This window comes from Peromyscus leucopus, chromosome 4, assembly GCF_004664715.2.
Source record: "Peromyscus leucopus breed LL Stock chromosome 4, UCI_PerLeu_2.1, whole genome shotgun sequence".
NCBI lineage: Eukaryota > Metazoa > Chordata > Mammalia > Rodentia > Cricetidae > Peromyscus > Peromyscus leucopus.
The window spans coordinates 43,529,448-43,545,600 of NC_051066.1; the positions used below are offsets into that span (position 1 = coordinate 43,529,448).

The 16,153-nt window shown below is 35.3% G+C and overlaps 1 protein-coding gene across 1 annotated transcript in view; it reads right to left on the bottom strand.

The window, feature by feature from the left end:
* Positions 1-16,153, bottom strand: part of Scn7a (sodium voltage-gated channel alpha subunit 7) — an 82,163-nt gene that overhangs the window by 3,183 nt on the left and 62,827 nt on the right. Inside the window, 7 exon segments of the mRNA XM_037204844.1 lie at positions 3,294-3,564; positions 4,188-4,292; positions 6,059-6,196; positions 6,561-6,614; positions 7,345-7,623; positions 10,896-11,003; positions 12,860-13,033. Coding sequence (XP_037060739.1) covers positions 3,294-3,564; positions 4,188-4,292; positions 6,059-6,196; positions 6,561-6,614; positions 7,345-7,623; positions 10,896-11,003; positions 12,860-13,033 — 1,129 coding nt within the window.

Here is a 16,153-nt window from a genome sequence, read left to right on the forward strand (position 1 = left end):
GAAAACAACTTATTTTGCAAGTAATCTAGTTTTCTAAGGCTCATGAATCTTCTGCCAATCTATCACTTAAATAAGTATCTCATATAACAGCATATTGAATATTGGGCTAGGTAAATATTAATTGTACCAATGACAAGGCTATGTACCAAACTCAGGAGACATTTTTCTGTACTATCATCTTCTGTGGATATTGCTCTGTATGCTGTGAATGTGTTGCTCTGATTGGTTAATACATAAAGTGCTGATTGGCTGGTGGCCAGGCAGGAAGTACAAGTGGGACAAAGAGAGAGGAGGGTTCTGGGAACAGGAGGGCTGAGTCAGAAGTTGCCAGCCAGACACAGAGGAAGCAAGATATAAAGATACCAGTAAGCCACGAGCCATGTGGCAAGATATAGATTTATCAAAATGGGTTAATTTAAATGTAAGATCTAGCTAGCAAGAAGCCTGAGCCATTAGGCCAAACAGTTTTAATTAATATAAGTGTCAGTGTGTTTATTTGTGTCTGAGCGGCTGCAGGCCAGGCAGGACTGGAGAAAACTGCAGCTACAGTCATTATAAGATACTTTTGAAATCATAGCTGACTAGAATATACACTGTAGGTCAATAGTCAAAATTTTTCTGAATATAGTTGGATTAAAGAATTTTGTTCAATCTTACATTGAATGCCTTAAAAATGTATCATTTAAATATGGGGAGATGAATAATATAATTTCTCTCAAATATTTTATATCCATTCTTATGATAGTTATTAAAGATGAGTAGAATGCAACACAGGAAGACATCATTGATAATTATGCAAATCAAAATGTATAACATTTAGTGAATCATAGATTGTAATCTAATTTGTTTCTTTCATAAGTTGTATTTCAGGCCAAAGAACTTTAAATATAAGTAGAAGCTGTATTTCCTCATAACTTCATGTTGGGTTTTGGTTGAGAACTGTCATAAGGTTTTGGTATATCTATTGAGAGGAAGTATCATGGCTCACACTTTGTTAACATGCGTACTCCATAAGATGACATTTTTTGTGAGGTTCTGTCATGTCTATATTCCCTCTAAAGTATGCCAGTGACTCTTTTACCCTTGTCAAATACCCATCTTTCTCCAGTCTTCCAAGCTCTTCCATTATTCAAGAGGCAAGCTCATTTGACTGTGCACAAACTTATTGACATGCTCACTACCAGGAAATTAAACCCTTTATCTAAAATCTGTTCTCCTGATGACATTATTTTCCATGAAACACTGTCAAAGGTAGAAAACATATTCTCCTCCACTTTACATTTCTCAGGCAAAAAGACAGAATGAGTATCTTTGTACCTTTCTAGCAAGACTCCCAGTCATATTTTGTCCACTCATTTTTGTTAAGAGGTAAGATAGATTTTAGACTCTCTGTGGATCATGTCGCCCCACTCAGTCCTTTCTTATCATGTCCTGGCTCTGTGAACCACACCATCACCATTGCTTACACTCAGCTGAAGGCTTTAGTATGTGGCTTTCACCTCAGCCTCTCCCTCAATAAACCATCCAATGGCATCCATTCACCGTCTCAACTCAATAATTCTCATTGTTTTCCTTCAGTTACCTACATTGGTGCCTTGGCCAGAAGACTGACCCAGAAGAGCAGAGCTTCAAATTTAAATAGCTTTCTCTATGGCTGACCTCCCATTCCTGCTCACTCCTTTAATGCCTGCTTCGGTCACTATAGTTCTGTGACTCAGTTGTTTTCTTCCTGCTGCCTTCACCATCTCTGTGTATTTTTCTATCAATCTTCTTATATTTTTCTCTCAGTAGTCAGTAGCAAGAATTCACTCTTCCACTGAAAGAACTGAAAATTCTGAAAGCACTAAATTGCTTTCAGGAAGGTAGATTATTTATGTTTTGTTGTTGTTGTTATGAAAGTCCTGGCTAATATCATTAGTCCCTTTAAATTTTTTTCTTTTATTTTTTGAGATTATAATCTAATTATACCTGTTTCTTTTTCCTTTCCTTCATCCAAACCATACACCTTTCTTCCCTCTCTTTCAAATTCATGGTCTCTTTTTACACTAATTGCTGTTACACACATATGCATTCCTAAATACATCAATACAACCTGCTTAGTCTGTATAGTATTACTTGTATGTATGTTTTCAGGGATGACCATTTGGTATTGTGTAATCAATTGGTATGCTCTTCTCTGGGAAAACTATTTCTCTCATGTTCAGAATTCCTTTGTTCTCTGCAGTTCTTTTTGCAGAATAAAGATCTCCTTGGCTTTCCTTCATAGTGCAACTATCATCCTTGTTGAGCTAATGTTTAGGCAGTCATATTGGTGAGACATTATGGGTGTAGCTTCTGACACTCCTAGGAGACAGTCTCATCATAAACTACCTGATCCTCTGGTTCTTACAACCTTTCCTGCCTCTCTTCTGCAATGACCCTGAGCCTTAGGTGCAGAAGTTGACATCATTAACTCTTAAAAAATGCTACCTACTCTCATGGAAATCACATTCTGGTTATGCAGAAGCAAACACTAAATAAACTTCTTTATTCCTGAGATAATTTTGCCCAAAACTCAGTGCATGTCTGTGCCCTTACCCAGTATGTCTCTGTTTAAATTGACTTATATGTTTTCTCTGACCACCAGTTACTGATAAGGTACCCTTCCCTCTGTCCTGTGCTTTAGTACTCTCTGTTTCTTATATATCAGCACAGTATGGGAATGTACTGCTCTGAATATGTATCCTCTCAGGGTCTGTAAGTTATGTAAACATATAAATGATTTCTAACCTTTAGATACAGAGCCTTATCTGTTTAGCAAGAGGATTAATGAAATGTATTTGTAAACAAAGAGTGAGATTACCAAAGTAAGAGAAGACTAGAGACAAATTCATTAAACCTAAAACTATGAGACTCAGGGCAAAATCCTTTAAATCATAAGATGGTAATGCTGCAAAATCAGGGATTTTTTAAAATTTAAAAGCAAGGAATCTTAGTGAGTTTAAATGTCATAACATTTTAATGCACAGGGTTCCTTCTCCTGGCAGCCTAGAATGTCACAAATTTCATATTAGCAAGTAGGTATCATGTGTTTGTGACAGATACTTTATAAGCTTTTTAACACCATGAAGCATATTTTCTCAACAAGAAAAATGGTGATTGTACATATACACTTCAAACTGTAGTTCATTCTTTTGGGGGAAGAAAAAGAAAAAGATCTCATCATTTTGCTTCTCAAGGGTCACTTTCCCAGCAGGCATTGTGATGGACTGAATTAATGCTATAAAGGAAAATTTGACAAGAGCAAGCCTTACCTGTAATGGAGAAAATAACCACCATAAAATCATGAACATTCCACACATTGGTGAAATAGTGGCAGCGGAAGGCTATGAGTTTCAGGATGCATTCTAGAGTAAACAGCATGACAAAAATGACTTCCATCCAGTAGAGGGCAGTTTCCATTTGTATACTCTGCTCATCATTTTGTATCATAATGGTGGTTGCTTGGAAACAGATAAGAACTATGATGATAACATTAAAGACACGATGTGTTACCAGGTCAAAAATGAAGCCTTGGAACTTGTTCTGTAGGTGAAGAGAAATGCAATATCTATTAGCAAGCTACTTAGGTACTTATATGCATAGTTTCTGGATTCTACAAGTTCCCTCTCAAAATAATGCAAAATGTAACACTTGATCCTTTGCCAAAGAATGCATTTTATAATTGTGTCAAAAACTCTATCTATCTATCTATCTATCTATCTATCTATCTATCTATCTATCTACCTACCTACCTATCTACCTATCTATCTAAATCTGCATAAATACATACATATTATATTTGACTATAATTTGAGACAGGATAATGTAACCCAAGCTGGTGCTAGACTTGCTATGTTGTGAAAAATGGCCATGACCTCCTAATACTCCTCCCTCTACCTCCCACTTGCTAGGAATTCAGGTGTGCTCTACTACATCTAATGTATTTATTAATAATTGGAAAAAACTACATTCATAACTTTAAAAAATAGTAAATAAACTTATCTATTTATTTATTTATTTTTGGCAAAGAGGCTTACTTATTTATGGTGCAAGGGATTGAGCCTAGGATTAGTTAGGAAAGCACTCTACCATTAAGATAGATTTTAAACCTGAATACAATGAACATTTTAAAATTCATTCATTTAATTAAAATAATATTTTCTTACTATGGGACGGGGTGCTGGTTTTTGAGAATCTTCATACAGGAGCTTCTTCAATGCCCGGTATTGTTTTTTCTGTTTTACTGTTATAAAGATATTTGATCCTCCTTGGTAAATAAATAAATAAATAAAAGATATGAAAATCAAATTACATTTCTTCCAATTCTCACCTTTACTGATGTGCACTTCAGAAACTTAGACTTCATTCTTCACACAGTCAACTTTTTGCATTTCTATATGAAAATTCATATGAAATACACAGGGTACATGATGTTCAACTATCTTTATTGAACTTTTCTATTTTCAGTTAGAGAGACAAGAAAGGCCCACCATAAAGAACTGACTTTGATAGATAATGTTTGAGTCTTGTAACAGTTGGATCAGTTTGCATTTTTATAAATTCAGTTTTTGTCATATTTTACAAATGCAACTGAAAGATTCTTAAAAATAATTCTGAAAGTACAGAGTGCTAATCAAACAGAATTTTCTAGAGATGATCTTTTTTTGTGTATTTCTAGTGAAAATTTTGATATCCTATACAAAATATATAAAGTGAATAGTGTCTTTAATCTAGGAAATTGTCATTGTTTATGCTCTGAGTCAGAATCTCATCCCTAGAACTGACATGTTCCACCATTATGAAGCCCAGAAACAAACCTTAATATGCTATCCATTGGGAGGACTGTCCTAGGATGCTGCAACATCAAATCAAATCACACGTTGCCACTGAGCTTTCTGTTCCCCCTGAGTAGCAGATTCACCCTGGTAAACATGCACATGCCTCTCGATTATGAGCTACCACTTTCTCTACTTAAAAAAGAGCTCTCTGCCTTAGACTGTGTCCATGCTGGTTATGACTCTGGAGGCTTAGAACCCATTGATGTACAGAACTTTTCTAGGCCTAGGGAGAAAAGTGCTTGCAAGGTGCTTGCCTTGTAAGCAAATGGACCTGAAGATTCTAGGTAAAAAAGCCTGCATGAAGACCTCCCAGGTAATCTCAAGGTTGCAGAACAGAAACAGACAGATTCCTGGCGTACACTCACTAGCCAGGGTAGCCTACTTAATGAGCTCTGGATCAATGGCTAGTGATAGAACTGTCTCAAGCAAACAAACAAAAGGTAGATGTCACACCTGTAGAATGAAACCTTAAGTTCATTTTAAGTTGACCTTTGGTTTCTATATGGATATTCATGTATGAGTACATACACATGCACACACATGTGCCAAGATGTGTGTGTGTGTGTGTGTGTGTGTGTGTGTGTGTGTGTGTGCATGTACACACACCATATTCTTTGGGCAGGATTGATGATGACCGTAGGTGGAGACTGAAGTATCTTGACACTGAGACCAGTTTGGACCAATTAGAACTCAATAATTTCATGTTATTTCTAGAAAGATTTCATTGTCTGTGCAATATCAAATCAGAAATACATTTAATCTCCATATGTGCATCCTGTGCTTAACTGCAAAAATGACTTTACTTGTACTTTAACCATACTTGAAGACTATCATGTATTTATACCAAAGAATAGTCAAACTCTATTTCAAAAATAGGACTTTTTTTTCTGGCCATATCACATATATTTGTGTATAGACACATTAAGGCTATATGTTTGATTTTCATTACACTATTATTTATAAACCCATACACAGAAATGCAGAAACTTCTTAACTTTAACTCTTGTCCAAGTATATTCTGAGCATTTCAGATAAAATAAGAGGGGTATTTTTGTAACATTTACAATGTATAAAAACATTAATTATTGTTCAATTATATTTGTAGCATGTACAAATGACATTAAACCAATAAGACAATTCTAGAAGCATTTTGGAAAATTGTTTAATTTTAAGCATGTATAAAGAATATTTATACTTATCTTAATTTTCTGCTTGTTGAAATTACTAATGATAACACCGATCAGCATACTCAGAGGGAGAAATAATCCAAAGATAACAAAGATGACAAAATAATTGTACATGTAGAGGTTGTGTTCATAATTAGGCTGCATATCTACCTAAAATTAAATGTGAAAAAGTTAATACAACATGGCTACTAACTAAACATGAGTCTCATAAGACATCTGACGACAAGAAAACCCAACCCCGATAAATAAAGGAAATATTTTCTGGGCTTCTTGGTGCAAGGGTATCACGGCTTTGTTCATTTGGTCTTTTAAATGTGTTTATTTGGTCTAGTTACTGTGAAAGAAAGAGAGGTAACTGGGCCTCAGTTGTTACGTATGTTACTGGAAGGATATTCAGTGACCATAGAATACCAAATCTGAAATACATTTAATCTTATAAAATACAAAAATTACTCTTGTGACCTGTGCTTAGGTTATCATCTTGATAATGACATCAAGAATGTCAAATACTTACACCAACAGAATCAATTGCTGAATACATAATACTGATCCATCCATTAAATGTTGCCTGTTAAAAGTAAGGTAAATATACATGAATCTTATAGAGAACTTTTTATGGTAAATAAAGAGCAAACCTTAATTTGTTTTGGTTTGGTACTCTAAAACACTGGATGCTGAGGCTTGCCATACTTTGATATACAGTGTAACTAACACATTTAACATGTCCATTATCAGATTATGTTATTTTTACCTAATTTATTTAATATTCATGAACTATTTAATATAGTAGATATATAATCTCAGTAGAACAAGAGAGACAAAGGGAACTAATATTAGAGTTCTAAATATGTGCTAATAAGCATCAAGGTTTTGCTTATGTTCTTATTCATGTGACTTGTGAATGGTGGACCCTTCCTATACATTGGCTATCAGACCACTAAGAACCCATCCCTCAGTATGTTAATTAGCATAAAGATAGTAGCAATCCAAATAGATTGAAGGGCCATGAACCTGTTATCTAATGAGCAATGGCAGAAATAGCCAAGTTCTGGGATTCTTTTCTTTTGTCTGCACTGTCATCCCCAACTGCTTCTCCCACAAGAGCATGAACTGTGTCTTGTTGGATCTTCAAAGAAGGCTAGAACGGCATGTATCTTATAATTTTTATCTATCAGCTAATAATTACTCAGTTATCTTATAATCAAATCTACTCCTTACCCATATTCTGTTCAAAATGCAAGTTTGAACTTGAGCTTGAAATTAAATTTGACTTTAAGTAGTTCAAAAAGTATACTCACCACTTGGAACAATGAAAGAAAACCATTTCCAACATTATCAAAGTTCAGGTTTGCATTCTCCCATGGCATTGATTCATTAAATACCAGGTTTTCACACTGACTCTGATTCATAACTTCAAATATAGGGAATCGTTCTCCACTTGTTGGGTCAATGCATTCATAGAACTTGCCAGCAAATAAGTGTACTCCCATAATACTGAAAAGTAGCCAGGTCATTAGGCAGACCAGAAACACACTGAAAGTGGGTAATGTTGTTTTTATCAAAGCTATCAGAACCACCTGGAGTACAAGAAAGTGAATATTTTAGATAAGGAAAGGAAATTATTTTGATATCTGATCACATTCAAAGCGCTCATTAATATAATATCATATTGAATCATATAAAATGCATATCTAGAGTTTGAATAATCCATACACAAGTATTAGAATCACTGAAACAGTTTTTCAGTTTTAATAAAAATATACTAAAAAGTCCAATATACTTAAAAATTTGTACAGCATTGACAGACAACACAACTTTCTAGTTAGGACCCTAGACTAAATCTTTTATTCAGTGGACCTATATTTGTTTAATGAGATTCTGTACTATGTCAGATTGGTTAAGATAATTTCAACTCAGTGCATGACTTAGATTGTATATAAAGTATATAAAAAGTCTAGGGAATGGGGTGAGAACTGACTTGAAGCTTATGGTGTAGAGGGAATTTTAGAAGGTCTTATTAATAAAATCAAACCCAAGCCTGGTATTGGGGTGAACACTGGAAGATCAGAGAACCAGAACAAGCCACAGCTACCTCACCTCACCGGATCCTCAGCTGGTCTTGTTTCCTCAGACTGAAAGCTTCTGAGTCCTCATCCAAATGGGTCTCAGCTGAACTGTGCTGCTAGAAGCCTGAAAGCTTCACCAGCCAAATGCTTAACCAGGCCAAAATGCTTTTGTTTCCTGGTCCTCACGCTTTATATATCTTTCTGCCTTCTACCATCACCCCCTGGGATTAAAGGCTTGCTTTCTGGGATTAAGGGCGGGAGTCAATATGCTTGGCTGTAGTATCCTTGCACACATGGATTTCTGCCTAGCTCTGCCTTCCAAGTGCAGGGATTAAAGGCGTGTGTTACCACTGCCTATCCTCTATGTTTAATATTGTGGCTGTTCTGTCTCTGACCCCAGATAAGTTTATTAGGGTGCACAATATTTCGGGGAGCACAATACCACCACATTATGGACTTGCAAAGGATATAATAAAAGAATGACACAGGAAATATGAAGCCAAGAGAGATGAAGTGGTGAAGTTAAAGAGATGGATTGGCTCAGGAAACCCTGACCAGGCAGACTGTGCCCTCCTCGCTGAGCTGTGTTACTAATGAGCCGCTCAGTGAGAGGTTGAGGAGATGAACACACACCCTAAGGTGACCACAGCCAGTGTGAAATCACTGTCTTCATTTTCTCACCTCCCTCTAACATTATAATTAGAACTTTTTTCTTATCGCTGCCCTGAAATTGTTGGGACAAAACTAAGCTGTTTGCTATGTGCAACAGAATCCCCTTCAAACTTCGGCAGTCTTTCTTTCTTCTTTCTTCCTCCAGGAATTTATATTTTTATTTCTTTTCCACTCCAGAAGCACAATCAGTTCTGATTTCCTCCATTATCCTAAACATCTTTTCTTTTTCTTCACCATTATTATATTTATATCTTTTTCACACATATTTGCTGATATGCTATAGATATATGTACTTGGATTAATGTTTTGACTTGAAGTATTTTAATCACTTTATTATAACTCTAAAATGAAGTCACTGGACATTTGTTGATGTTGTAGGTATTTTGACATTTATATAGCTAAAAACATTGGTTTTCTTCATATTGTTCAGAGAATTCCTTTGGCATCAGAGTGAGGGAGAAAGGACAGATGAGAATTAACTGTGTGTAATGTGTGATGTGACTTTAAGTGAATTTATTGTAAAAAGCAAACTTCACTTTCATTTAGTAAATTATATATATAATATCCCAGTTTAGCTCGGACATGGAAAGAGCCTAGATGTCCATCAACTGATGAATGGATAATTAAAACGTGGTATCTACATACAATTGAATTTGATCTAGCTGTGGCGAAAAATGAAATTATGGAACATTTATGTAAATGGATTGGGCTGGGAAGGTAACCCAGATCCAGAACCACCAATATTGCACGTTATCAAATACTCATATGTGATCTTAGCACTGAATCTTTGTATAAATGTGTTCAAGTTAAACTAAAAAGGAACCATTGGTGGCAAAGGACAAGAAAGCTCTTACAGGGATTGGGAGACTAGAACATAGGTGATATGAAGGACAAAAGAGGAAGAATAAGGAGCGAGGTTTAAGTGGGGTAGGACAGTGATAGGAGCTGGGAGAGGGGCAATGAGCACATAGGATATTTCTAAAGTCATATGGAAACCTACTATTTTACAAATTACATATATATTCATACACATATTCATATACATAATATTTATATAAAAGTTATTTGCAGATACCCTATGTAGGCGATTATACTGATTCCAGAAACCATGGATTGCTAAAAGAAAAGCCTAGGGCAGTGTGAGATACCTCCTCTTGAGTTGTTGGACCCTGAGGCCCTCAGTATTGTGATTACTTTTGGTCTCTCATGAGAATTTGATGATGAGACCCTATCGCTGAAGACACCACACACAATGGTCACAGGACCTGGAGAAATCAAGTCAGTATTGAAAGTGGTCTCCATATTAGCTTTCATAATACCAGGAGGTGCTATGCAAACTGCTTGGGAGGAGGGAGAGAGGTCTTCAGAAGTATTCCTCAGCTGTGAATGCTGTGAACTGCAGTTATGACTGATGAGACAAGATACGGCAAGAGTGCAATAACTGTGAATGTTATGGGTATAATTGCCTGATTCCTGGTTGGATAGAAGGGGCCCTCCTCAGGAGGAAATGGATACACATCCATTTTTTCACATGACATGTTGAAACTAACCATTCAACCTTTAAAACACTTAAATATGCAGTTTATAATGTCTTAATGCAAACTGTAAGAATCTCATTTTTGTTAAAATATCTCTTAAGATAAAGTATAATCATTTACAGAAACAAATAATATCATTTATATAAATATTTATAAATTTGATATTCTACATGATTAAGATTACTACAGTGCTGCAAAACTGGCCAAGAACCCATGGTTGGGCACTGAACAGATCCTAGATATATATCAGCTACTATATTTTGCTAAATGGACATAGTATCAAACTCTCTCAAAATTTACGTTTTTCTCCCTTTGGATTAGTTCAATTCTTAGACATTGTCAGAGAAGTCTCTTTGTACACTGCATCATGGTTAGTGCAGAAACAACAGGTGAAAGTGAAGAGAATGAATAGTGAGCATGCAGTGTGCAGCCACAAATGGAACTGTTGCTGGGAGATACTTGTCTGTTTTGAAAGAACCATTACAAGCAACAGTAAAGTCTGTTAATTCATGGAAATGTAGTGAGTGGTCACAAATGAAAACTCACAGCTGAGTTTTAAACTGTCTGTCATACCTTCATTCTTTCAAACTGAGAGAGAACTCTGAGTGCTCGAAGGAATTTGATGGAAGTGAGTGGGGTCAGATCTTCTCGAGTTTTGCCTATTAAGCTAAGACAAAACACCTGCACATATGTTAAAAAAGAGTTAAGGTGATCATAAACTTTGTGCTTATAAAAAATGACACATTGAAACTAACCATTCAACTTTTAAACCACTTAAATATACAGTGTATAATGTCTAAATGCAAACTGTAAGAATCTCACTTTTGTTAAAAATCTCTCTTAAGATAAAATGTAATCATTTACAGAAACAAATAATATCATTTATACAAATATTTATAAATTTGATATTCTATATGATTAAGATTAATATTTATATTGTTTTTCAGTTTGAAATAAGATCATTTGCAAAATAGCGATGAAAACATATTCATTAAAACAAAATATAGAATATACTCACTTATTCATCTCTGGATTATTACAGTTAAGGCGATATATAAAATAATTCAGAAATCATATATGAAGAAAGAATTAAACAGAAACACAGTAGTATAAAATTATAGTTATGAAGTTACATGATTTATAAATTTATATTTATAAAATTATCAAGACTTTATATATGTTACTTAGATAACAAGGTCAATGTAGCTATGATTAAACTTTTATTATATCTAAATGCTTCTTATATTTTCAAGTCAACATAGAGGTAATACCATCTCAGTATTGTTCTTAATTCTATACTATAAAGATGGTGTTGAGGTAGCCTTAGAAACAAAGGGTTCTCTACATAAGTATACAAGGAAGTAGACACAAAGGGCATTGAGTAGAGGTGCATTGTCCTTTTGTATCATTTTATGGAGTAGAAGGTCAAACATAAGAGCTGGCTTAGACAACAGAGGTGACCTATTGCAAGTCATTAATTATGGGCAGAAAAAACTCCCTAATTGTTCATAGCATAGACAGTTATCTATTCATTGGGTAAACATTATTAGCTATATTGTATGCCTAGAAGGCAAAGGGGATAAAGGAGAGAAAAATAATATTCAGAAAAAAATCCGCCTTAACAGCACTTATTTTTTTGTGTGAGAAGACAAATTTGAAAAAAAAAACCAAGAAAAAAATAATAAAAGTAAATAATATTCATAAATGCCATGGAGGTAAAAAAAATTGACAAATAGTATGGTGGTTGTAGTTTTAATTACATAGCAAAGGATGATGGAACTTCAAAGGTTTCATTTCAGCTACAGCAAAAGCATTTGCAAAATCTCTGATGGAGAAACGAGTACCAAGGCAATCGGATAGAAGTCACATTGGCTAATTTGAAGCAGTTCAAAAACCAGTGCTGGTAGGTCACCCCTGAGCCCGCAGGGGTGGAGAACAGGGGTGGTTGAGAGAGTAGAAGGCGGTCTCATCACGTCATGTAGGGGCTTGGAGAATTTTTTGCTCTGAGGAGGATAGACTGCTATAGGGTTCCACATGTATTAGCTGACATCTACCTTGTAATTTCCACTTTGATTTCTGTTCAGAAAACAACAGAAACGACACCTTGGCCAGAGCAAGAATGTCAGCATAGAATCTACTCAGTGATCCACAAGAGGAACCATGACATCTTGAAGGATAGTGACGATGACAATAATAATAATAATAATAAAAAGTCAAAGCGTGGCTATATTATTCAAAAGTCAATTCAGTAGTATTAAAGATTTTTAGTGATATTTTCAATATACTATTCAATAAAACTGTTCTCTTATCAGTAATTTCACAGGTGAGTTATTAAATAGATCTAGAACTGTAATGTTGAGTATTTTAAGTTGTACAGTGACAGGATCTCAATTGACATTAAACATTACAGATGTAGAAATACAGAAAATGAGATGCTGATGTTGAGGCTGTATGGAGGGAGAAGGGAAGGAGAAGAAGGTGAATGGATGATAGTAAAAAGGAAAGTAATGCTTAAAGAGGTTCTTTAAAATACGTACGATGATGACCATGAAGTCCAGCTTGTACCAGCCATTAGAGAAATAGGCTTTGAAGCCATAAGCCACCCACTTAAGAAGCATCTCCAGAATGAAGATGTAAGCGAAGATCATGTCTGCATATTCCAGCAAGATTTTAATGGTTTTTCGCTGATCAATATATATATCTTCAAGAGCCTGTAATTAATTTTTTTAAATGTTTAAATGCAAAAATTCTAGGAACTTTGATTATATGGAATTAAATTCAACTTCAAATTCATTGAGATATAAAACTAAATAAATGAAAAATGAGTGGATTTCACAAAAATGCATATCTGTAGGTAATAGCAGGTTGTGAAAACATATTTTAAAAATGGAACTAAAATGTCTAGAAAAATGAGTTGTATTGGGGTTTTTTTGGGTGGAGGTTCAAGACAGGGTTTCTCTGTGTAGGCCTGGTTGTCCTGGAACTCACCCTGTAGACCGTGGTTGGCCTAAAACTTAGAGATCCTTCTGCCTCTGCCTCCTGAGTGCTGGAATTAAAAGTATACACCACCACTATCCAGCTTACACATCAATTTTTATACCTGGTACTTTGATAGAGAAAATGTCTCCCATTTACTAACCAGAACTGACTCTGCTTAGCTTCTGAGATTACTTAAGACCAGCATGCCCAGTTTGGCAAGGCCAAAACCAAAAATCCACCTTGGCTCCATCAGCAACGATATAAGAGATGGAGCCAAAGAAATAACAAATGAAATATTCAATTCCAGCATCACATACCACAGCTACTTTTCAAGTGCATGTTGAATAGTGTGGTTGATTCTACAATTGTCACTCAAACTCAGATATAAAAGACAACCATTTTTCCACTCAAGGTGGAATTCTGGGGCATTTTTGGACTCCTTAGTTTCCTTGTAATATCTACTAAATCTGGTCTCACTTGAGGACCATGAAAAATTTTTCAATAAGCATTTTGAAAACTACTTTTAAAAGATCTACTTTCAACTGCCTTCCTAGCTCCCAGAAGTATAAACAGAGTCAAACACCTTTATTGAGTGGCTTAGGTGATTACTAATACTGCTAAGAAATGGACCAGACTTCATTCTGACATCACGGGCCATATGTAGGATATTGTAAAATGTAATGGGAGGAGTGGAGAGAATAAGATCAGGAATATGTTCTGAGGGGGTGTTTATTGGATCCCCATAGTTGCTGTAATGATCACTGCAAATTGGTGTCTGAGAAGAAGTTAATTCGTGTTCTTGAAATTCTTTTAAAAGTTTATTTATTTTTATTTTATGTGCATTTGTGTTTTGCCAGCATGCATGTCTGTGTGAGGGTGTTGGTCTCCTGGATCAGGAATTACAGATAGCTGTGAGTTGCCATGTGGGTGCTGGGAATTGAACGTGGGTCCTCTGGAAGGGCAGCCAGTGCTCTTAACTGCAGAACCATCTCTCCAGTGTCCCCATTTTTAAATGTATTTATTTTTATCTTATGTACATTTGTATTTTTCCATGGGTGTCAGGTCCCCTGGAACTAGAATTATAGACAGTTGTGAGCTGCCATGTGGATGCAAGAAATTGAACCTGGATCCTCTGGAAGAGCAGTCAGTGCTCTTAACCAATGAGCCACCTCTCTCTAGGCCCCACAATTCTTGAAATGTGATACAGAATTAGTTTCATTGTTTGAAAATCAGTGTCTGGAGAGTGAATTTCCAATTTTCTCTGGTCTTTTGATGTCTTCCTTCATACTGAAGGCATGTTATTCCAATCTCTAATTCTATCTTTATTTAATAGCACTTAACTCTTATAAGAATAAGATTATTCTTATATGGACCACTGTAACTATTTCTGATTCATGTGGAGAACCTAGGATCATCTGCTTTGTTCATGATCCTGAATTTAGTCAGAATTTCATGATCCTTTGTCATCTAAATGAGGTTAGACACATTCTGGATCTTACAATATAGACACAATTAGGAGCTATTTATTATTCAGATGTTAATAGGATCAAGGAATCAGAGCACAAGCCTGGGTAAAAGGACAGACACACTGCTGTTGTAGTCTTATCAGTGACATAAAAATGCATATCGAATTAACCTGTTACATTATGATGTCCTGTGACTTGGACCTTATCAGCAAACATGATAGATAGTTCACTAGATGCTCAGGTATGGGGGGTGGGGATGCATTTCCTACTACTAAGAGAGAAAGGCAATGCTTACTGGACCACATCAGACCCAAAGGCAAAATTCCATGCCTGAGAATACTGGTCCAACATACTTATAAGGTGACTCAGATGACTTATTTCTTTTCAGCTGGACCTGGCAAAAGAGAAGTACTCTAAAACTGTTCAGCTACATTCCTCGTAGCCTGTCCATTTGAGTCATATGAAGATATGCTTCAAGGGGAACCTGTGATGGAGAAAGAAACCGAAAGGAGCACCTGGCCATCCTACCTGGAAATGTCTGAGCTTTCTAGTCGTTCACTATGAGATCAGTGGTTTTGCAGATGTTTATTCATGGACTGAATACAGCATTAGAAGTCAGAGTAGATGTTTACCAAAATTCAAGCTAAGATGCCCTCTGATCAAGTTTGGATTGCTTGTACCACAAAATTATTATTTTTTTTAAAGTATTAAACAGGCAAGCAGGGATGAATGGCTCATACCATCACGGCAAAGTGATATGCTACACAACAAAAAGAATGGTGAAAAAATATGCACATACTATTTGAATGAATTTTTATGAACATCAAAAATATATAAAGTGAACAGGGAATCCACAAATGGATGGCTACCCATGGAGAGAGTTACTATACAGAGTCAGAACACGATTCTAGACTTGGGATGTTTTGTTAACAATCAAGTCACAGCTGCCTAGATGTGTTCATTTGTTTCTTATCAGACACCAGTTTTCAGTGATCTTTACAGAAACTTTAGAAGAGTACAATATGCCAATTTGGGGTGTTTAAAAATTTTAATTTATTAATGAATAAAACATTAAAATCAGTGTTATCTGTTTTCACTTCCTTTTCCCACTATAATACGTAATTTTGAAATTATTGTTTATTTAATTTAGAAACTTAAATTTAACATCAATACTAAGAATTTACATATATTATAAATATAAAATTTATCATAGATATATCAACAATACAAAATTCACATATCATAAAATAGTACTGATATTAAATTTAATATTTATCATTTGTCCACAATGTTCATAATAAAGTGTGATACAGTTTCTATTGCTAACAAATTGCAGAATATGAAATCTGGAACTATATTAAGTATTCTGGGTAAAGTCAGCTGGCA